The sequence below is a fragment of the Strongylocentrotus purpuratus genome, unplaced genomic scaffold (assembly GCF_000002235.5).
Source record: "Strongylocentrotus purpuratus isolate Spur 01 unplaced genomic scaffold, Spur_5.0 spur5_scaffold_2, whole genome shotgun sequence".
Taxonomy (NCBI): domain Eukaryota; kingdom Metazoa; phylum Echinodermata; class Echinoidea; order Camarodonta; family Strongylocentrotidae; genus Strongylocentrotus; species Strongylocentrotus purpuratus.
In genome coordinates this window covers 13,939,105-13,947,680 of record NW_022145605.1, presented here as the reverse complement: position 1 = coordinate 13,947,680, position 8,576 = coordinate 13,939,105, and the positions used below count along the sequence as shown (strand labels likewise).

The 8,576-nt window shown below is 36.7% G+C and overlaps 2 protein-coding genes across 2 annotated transcripts; both read left to right on the top strand.

Moving 5' to 3' along the window:
- The first annotated feature begins 239 nt into the window (after nt 1–239).
- LOC115926387 (hyalin-like) lies at nt 240–5,405 on the top strand. The gene is made up of 6 exons (XM_030991059.1): nt 240–326; nt 1,502–1,738; nt 2,448–2,549; nt 3,461–3,730; nt 4,041–4,288; nt 5,334–5,405. Exons 1-6 carry the CDS (start codon nt 269–271, stop codon nt 5,403–5,405), a joined length of 987 nt encoding a protein of 328 aa, XP_030846919.1. The 5' UTR covers nt 240–268.
- A 780-nt stretch (nt 5,406–6,185) lies between these two features.
- On the top strand, nt 6,186–7,567 carry LOC115926379 (pulmonary surfactant-associated protein A-like). Its single transcript, XM_030991040.1, has 2 exons — nt 6,186–6,586; nt 7,227–7,567. Exons 1-2 carry the CDS (start codon nt 6,277–6,279, stop codon nt 7,349–7,351), a joined length of 435 nt encoding a protein of 144 aa, XP_030846900.1. The 5' UTR covers nt 6,186–6,276; the 3' UTR covers nt 7,352–7,567.
- The last annotated feature ends 1,009 nt before the right edge of the window (nt 7,568–8,576 follow it).

Below are 8,576 nucleotides of genomic sequence, written 5' to 3'. Positions count from 1 at the left end.
ACATTCTTGTTCAAGCAGAAATAGGGTAGTTCTTTGGATAACACATTATCCGGGTGTAAAATTGTTAAAATCTGGTTGATTCATGATTACCCTCACGTACTTTTTTTTAAAACCTAGGATTTCAAAGATGTGAACCATTTTGATTATGAACATGTATTGCAAAACAGATTAAGGATACATTCATGAAGTTTAACAAAAATCTTAACTTGTATCATGATAAAATAACGATTATTGTTATCATCACTATCTTTCCCTTTCAGCACAGAGTATGGAACAGAAGTATGTTTTGGAATGTACCTATGGCATCGTAATCTGCCTGTCCATCGGTAAATATTGCTTTTCTACGCATTTGTAATTCCTCTTGAAAAGTGAAACGTTCATGCTTACAGAGCCATGATCACACGTTTTAATGGCGGAATTTCATCAAAATGAAATACATATAGCTCGAACTAAATGTTCTCTTTCATAGGCTTAGCTCTTGTGATTAGTTTGGTACTTTGCCTTCGGGACCGTATATCGTTTTCGCCACAAAATAAAACACGTTAACCTGCTTATAATCAACACATAGATCATATTTGTTATCCTTTCTTGCCAATTTCTTCTCTCCCATCCCCCTCCTATATTTTCTCCCCTTAACTTTCTTTACCACTCATCTTCCACTGAATTATCATAGCGTCACAAGTGTGTTACTGCAAATTGGGATGGGGTTTTAAAGATCCTCTTTAATAATGTCCATTTCCCCATTTTCATTACTATCACCTATCCTGCTCTGTTTTAGAAGATAATGCATTTCATTATGAAAATTATTTGGTTGATTATTGAGTTGAATTGAACTTTATTCACCACTTTCATAAAAAAACATGCAAAGTCAAAGAATACAATGAAATATTTCATAAAAAAGCAGATAAGCCCCCAAAATGGAAAATACACTAAGAACAAATTATTATATTCTGAATGATCAGTTACATGCCTGTTCCGGAATATATATCTTCCTCAAAGTCAATTCTCTCAATATAAAATGTACAAATCGATGCTTCGTGCCATGTGGGGGTTGGTCTCGAACATCAGATCTGCGTCATGTTAGTAGATAAAATTAAATACATGTAGTAAACAAAATATCAGGAGAAAGGTGATTGGAAGAGAATACACGAAAGATTATGACCTAGCGGAGAAATGATACCGAATCTATACGAAGTAGATCATCGCAGGGGTAATATCTAGGATAGTCTTAACGGAGGGAAAAGAATCCTATGCGACAATGGTCAGTGGCGAACGCAGGATTTTTTTTCAAGAGGGTTGTTTTAAAATTAAAAATCGCGCCGAAAATTTCGCAACGACTCAGCCAGCCGGGCGGGGGGGGGGGGGGGGGGGGGAGGCCTCCTTTACCACAATTTTTTTTTTACAACTACAAAAAATGAGGGAGGTTAACCCCCCCCCCCCTCTCCCCTCTGCGTACGCGCCTGACCATGGAAACTACTCTCATTGTATATCTTCCCCACAGCCCTACTCGTGTCATCGGATGCAAGCATGAATGAGACAAAGACTTGTTGTACGGACAGATTCGGCCTGAATTACACCTTACCAATGTTCTTTGAGTGTCAGAAGAAAGGACACCTCAATGGCAGTATGGTACAAACCATCCCAAAGCTTATCCCTAATTCATTAGGAGGAGGCGGTTGCCCAAGAAGGGAGAGTAAACTTGGTGTTCCTCCTGGACGTCGAGTCTGCAGATTTCCGGGTGATTGTTTTCTTCTCTGTTTTTTTTTTCTAAAATCCTTAGAAGAGCTTTTCCACTATTGTTTGGACTTTAAAGACTCTAGCCGATGAAAATAAAACGTGTATAATTGGGAAACTGAATTAATGTAGAATATAAATATAAAGGAATAAAAAGTATTTACCCTTTTATTATTGCACGAAAGCAAATTAAAACCTCATTTTCCGTGCCCCGTCAAATTACGGGTCAACAGCGGTCAAATTTGCCGCAGTTACAGTGACGACATAGCATGCGGACTTGACCGGTTCGCCTATAAAGTTGAGGCGATGAGCCGTGCTTGATTAATGCAAAGTCATTGTGAATATGCGCACTCCGCATGAGACGATGTCATCAAGTCGATGGCTAGTTTTTAGGTCGACAACTTCCGATTTTCAAAGCTTTAGATTTTGAGTTTTCGGAGGGCTGATACTCCTATGACAGACTCTAAAGTGGAATGTAATTGATATTATTGTAATCTATGGCTCACAAGCTTTCCGTTGATTTATAATTCATCCATTTCATTTTTCAGTTCGAACATGGTATTTAAGAAAAAATAATGATTGTATCTAGGAATACATTAGGAACTTTTATAACTATTTGATTTTGGTCTTATTCAAGAAACCCGGAGTAATTCTAATATCAGCGATGCTGTTTTGTATTTATTCAGTGTCATGTTCATTACATATGTTCGCAGATTGCGACATTAATCCATGTGAAAACGGCTGGTGTGAGGAGACTATGACCGGATATAGATGTCACTGCCCTATCGGATTTCAAGGAAAACAATGTCATGAACGTAAGAACTAAGAAAAAAATTGCATTTCCTATCTTTAGAGTATAATTAAACCATCCAGCACGATGCAGTTACCAATAAAGACAAGTAGTTTACTTTACGTCATCCTTTATTTCGGCAATCGCGCACTTTACGACAAAACTACGATTTGATTTTTTTTTTAATGAAATGAGCTACGGATTACATCGGAATTTCAAAAGCGTAAATTGGCCAATCTCGTAATTCTAGACTCGAATCTAAGAAGATACCAACCGTTACCTGCATTATATCCCGTGTCCACCCACAACAAATTCATCGTATAACTAAAAATAGTTATATGATGAAATTGTGTGTGTTGACGCTTACTAACGGTACGTCGTATAATTGAACGCGGGTTTGGACATCGTTTCGAACTAGACCTCAATAAAGAATCACGCGTAATGATCACGGAATATGTTGTGTGTGGACGTAACTAGTATAACTGGTCAAACTTGAACGGTATAACTGGGAGGGGCTTAACGTGACCGCGTGCGAAAGGAGACCCGATCTCTCATTTCCGCTTTCGTTTCATGACCGCAGTAGCAAACTGCGCACCTATAGGACGTTTCGCTTTAGAGTTTCGTGATTACTTTCTGGTGTGTGTTGAAGCCCTGGAATTTATACGATTATTCTTTATACGACGTTTCTTGAGTGTGGACACCCTGGAATTTATACGAAGATTCTTTATACATTTCTTTTAGAGTTTCGGGATAAAAAAAAATTAAAAAAATTGTGTGTGGACACGCTAATAGTCTCGTAACTGAACTGACCGCGGGAGGTCGTCGGTATGAGGCTGCAAGGTGAAATGTTTGGAAATATATATCAAGAACTTTTTCTCCAACTTTCCTGTTTATTTTATTCATTTCACCAATGTTATCTATCAATCTTTAAACTAGTTGACACAAATCCGCCTGCAACAACCCAGGGAATTTTTGTTACCTGTTTGAAGGATATCACAGTAACCGTCGAGCTTGGTACTCCGAATAAGTCGGTAGAGTTCACCCCACCATCGGCTGTCAATAGAGAAGGAACTGTCGTCCTGGTCTCTCAGAACTATATATCGGGTGATGATTTCCCAGTCGGGTCAACTCTCGTTGAGTACATCTTTGCTGATGAGAGCGGAAACCAGGCATCTCTTTGTACCTTCAACGTCAACGTCAATACAGGTATAAAGGAAAGCATGTTTTGCTATTTGACATTTTTACCTACTTTATTCATGATATTATGTAAAGGGATACTTGGTATTAATGAGCACTCTCTTTTAACACTTTAATTTGAGAAAGATGGAGAGATGTTCGGGTCGATACAAGCAAAATAACAATGAAATTGATGATTCATCAACTCAACCATTCGATTGAAGGTTAAAATGAAATGCTCCTTCACTTTTGAGTCAGTTTGTCTGAGCCCATGATGGTTTGACTGGATAACAGACCATAAGACACAAAACTACATTCTTATTATGTCTTGATATCACAGTCGATACCACCCCTCCAGTGGTACAATCCTGCCCTTCTAACCAGACATTCTCAGTCCTCAAAACCACCACACCAATCACTTGGACACCACCAACAGCCAGTGATGCGTCTGGAATTGCATTCATCGTCGCCAACTATGAACCTGGAGTTAATGTCTCCGTGAATAGCCCCATTAGCGTCATCTATACTGTGACCGACAACAGCGGCCTTGTAAACACAAACTGTTCTTTCAACATCACCCTCGTATCTGTAGGTATGTCATGTATGATTTTTGTTTGATATTACCTCAAAGATAACTGTAGCCTATCCAAGTCTATACTCTTTGAAACCTATGCTCATAAAATGTTAGTAAAAACGTATAGTTGATAATACTTTAATAGCCATCTGTCACTGTTTCACTCAATGATGAGTCGAGGCGACGCCTTCTAGAAAGAATATTTTAACATGTACGATAGCAATTACTTTCGAAATATTAACCTAAAGCGTGTCAAATTGCCTTGTGCGCCACCAATTTAATTTCCAAATATGACAATGACATATATTACGTAATCGAATCATGACTTAAGAGGGATTTCTGTTTGGAATCGGAGGTAAAGTCATCTTTGGTTGTTAAAACAGCATTGTTTACTTTTATTATTATTATTAAATCGGCGCCTTCAACTGCAACTCGAGGTAAAATAGCGTGAGTTTACGGAGACGGACCTTGGATATTTCTACCGTATAGTATGGTGGTGGCAAAAAAAATAATAATACGTCGATTAGGACGAGGACACATCGGTCTTAACGCGGATCTAGGCCGAATATGGGAATACATCCAACTGGACACTGTAACTCATGTCGAAAAGTAGAAACCGCTGAACACTTTATAGCAAAGTGCCCGAAGTATTAAATTGAAAGATCCATGCTACTCGCTGAAACAGATTGTATAAATCCCGACGAAATTTTAAGGCTCTTTAATTCATCAGATGCTTGCATTGAAAACGCTTCATACCGTTTTATTCTAAAAATGAAACGTTTCATTTAACCAAAAATAATCGGGCATTTTTTTTTTTTTTTTTTTTTTTAAATATTTGCTTTTCACCACCGTTCACAAAAACCCCCATTTTGTTTGTTTCCCCTAAAAAGTTTAATTATTCAATGCAATATGTATTATAAACACCACTCTATCACAAAATTTGTTTTTAGATCGAAGGTTCGTTGAAGTTGCGAGGTCGCTCAAAGCCAATTTCCCCTTAAAAGTACCCTCTTGATTTTACGATTGTTGACCAATTCCTTTCTTCTTTCGAGTTTCCAGATTATTAATGTAGCCCAAAGGGCGCCCACTGTCTACACCCGAGAGACAGGACGGTGTCTGGACGGTGTCTGAGAATGGACAGGACTACGCGGTAACCTACAACAAATATCTAAATTTTGTCGGTTTTTTCTTTTTCATTTCATTTTAAGGGGGGAAGAGAAAAAGAGAGAGAAGCCCATTTTTTTTAATATTCTAAAAGAGAAAAAAAAGAAAGAAAGAAATTAATATTAAAAAGAAAGGCGTTGGTGATAATAGTCAGTTCTTGACTGATTGCCATTACAAAAAAAAAAACATCAACAACATTTTGTAGCTCAGTCTTATTTCGTTCCGTTACTCTGTTAAGGATGTGCTGCTAAATTCGCTCAATTTATTGGGCCGCCCAGCCTCTGAGAGAATAAGCTATTTTAAAATGTCCTTAAATAAATAATCTTCGTTTGAACTACTGGAGGTTTGGCTGAGTTTATAAATAATAAAGTGGACTTCAACTGTATTTCCGAGCTTGTTTCGTAATCATTTTGTTTCTGAACTCGTAGTCACCGACCCATTATGGACCCATTACAATGCCTTCTTACTTTCCGTCGAATGTGATTCCACACCTAGGCATAACGATTAATCTGATATCATTACTTCACATTTACATTTTATCGGAGCTGGAGGTATGAATGATATGCAAATACTGTCATTCCACTGCTAAGGTATCGCAAGATAAACAAAAATATGGACGTGTAGACAGATGGCTTTTATTCCTAAACAGATTCTGGTGCACATTTATCTTCTTAAAGGAAAATAATTTAGGTGACCATTTAGATAATGTACACAGAAGTGACTGCAATAAAAAAAAATCTGACTATATTATATTCAGTTGACTATCCTCAAAGACATCTCTTTCTTGAAATCTGTTCCATCAAAATACCAATTAATCTCGATTACTGAAATGCTTTAAATGTTCATCGGTCCTTCAGAGACAGAATGGGAATGCACGTCCTCGAAATGCTACCGCTTTGATGCAAGGTGGCTGATGTGGCATCACGCTCACAACATCTGCCCGACCCTTGGACCGATAACCACGGCTGCAGGAGACAGGACACCATCCCTCCTATTTGCAGATACCGAAGAAGCGTCCCGGCTCGCCTTAATACTCAAGCACGGAAATAATCTACGTGATTCATGGATTAACTGTAATGAAATGGAAACCAAAGGGCTGTTCATGTGCGACGTGGATGGCAACGGAGCTGTGCAGATTAACTCAACCAGTAAGTTTAATCTCGATAATTCAGCTCAGTATTGCTACACGTAATTACGCCTATCGAATGTATTTCCAACCTTTGAATTATATTGGTTGTAATTACTGCAACATCAATTAATTAGCTCCATCATAATATTTGTTTGCTGATGCAATGTACACATTGGTCTTGGGATTCACAGCACTGTACTTGATATATTGTTAAGTACTATTTTGAACTAAAATTTTCTTTATTTAATTTTTGTTTATATATTTTTTTTTTATTGGAGATCAATAAATGAAACGGAAGGGTGTATTCGTAATGTCATAGTGCTTTGTTTATATTCTAAAGATCTTACATCCATGCTATAAAAACCAAACATTTTCAGAAACACTATTCAAAGCACAACTGAAAACGTATCTGTTTATCTAAAATTTACTGTCTTTATCTATGAATTAACTGCAGAACTATTTTTCATAAAACTTGCATTGCATTACATTGCAAATCCACGTTGTCGTATCCTGATCAGATTGTTATGGATAGCTGCGCTTTATAAATTCATGTATATTATTACATGGATTATCATTATTAGCTACATTATTATTACCATCATTATCCTGCATGGGGGTAGCACGCATAATACTATAATAAATTATGTCTCCCCTTTTAGGTTGGTCAAGCGGTCACCCAACCGGCTACGGAAATGAAAAATGTGTAGCACTTTCCTATCGTTACAAATGGCGTGATTTGCCCTGTCATTATGCTCGAAGCTCCGTCTGTCAGATCGTTTTATAAAAGACCGTGGGTATTTTCCGGTCGCGAGGAATATTCAGGCAAATAATACACTGATTGAACCAGACTGGAAAACAAATATGTGGAAAGGCGTGTAAAGTATACAAACATCAAATTTGTATCACATATTTTGTTTATCTTTATTTGTATTCCTTTTTTTCTCTCGAATTTATCGGCATCATTATCATTGTTCTTGCATTAAAATAAAGTTGAGTTCTGGTCATGCGATTGCAATGTGAAAGAAACGGTGTGGAATCGATCAGAAAAAGTTGATCATGTAGCATTTAAGTATTTGTGCGTACTGTAAGGTTCTGGAGTCATCAAAATGATAAGAAATTTGGCCCAGTCATGTAGCATTTAAGTAATTGTGCGTACTGTAAGGTTCTGGAGTCATCAAAATGATAAGAAATTTGGCCCAGTCATGTAGCATTTAAGTATTTGTGCGTACTGTAAGGTTCTGGAGTCATCAAAATGATAAGAAATTGGGCCAAGTCTTGGTAAAGAAACAAGCACTGTACACAGATCGATGTTTATGGGACTACACAAACATAAAAATCGGGCCTCTTTTGTAAGCTGTTACTTGTCGTATTTAGAATATTAAGGCAATTGAAGAGCTATGCTTTTTAGTGGAAAATGTTTCTCTGATGTTCTTCCGTACTTATATAATAACAATGATAATGCTCACAAATTATATTTCACCTCTCCCCAGAACTCAACCTTATCTTTAAGAGTTTTTCAGTCTAAATGTGCATACAAAGCTATTGTGCGTCATTCTGATTTTTAAATTATATATTAATCTATTCTGTGTTTCAACTCTCTCAGTTAGCGGGATGGTTGGTTGTTATTTTTGTTAAAGACAATATCCATCTTATGCATGTAATCTGTAAAATAAAGTACTTTTTAATTGTCATTTACATTCTGATATTTTGTTTACATCAAAGAAGTTACAATTCATCACTTATTTAATAGGCACTATAATCATAAGTAAAATGATCAAAAGTAGATCATTTGTTTACATCAAAGAAGTTACAATTCATCACTTATTTAATAGGCACTATAACTATAAGTAAAATGATCAAAAGTAGATCATGTCAACATGTAAATGGTAAATGATTATACATTGATTGATTCATACTATCTTGTAATTTTACTAATTAAAAAAAAAAAAATCACTTTTCACTTTATTATACTGTAACAGAAGAATGTTGTAATGATTCATTTTTCCCCA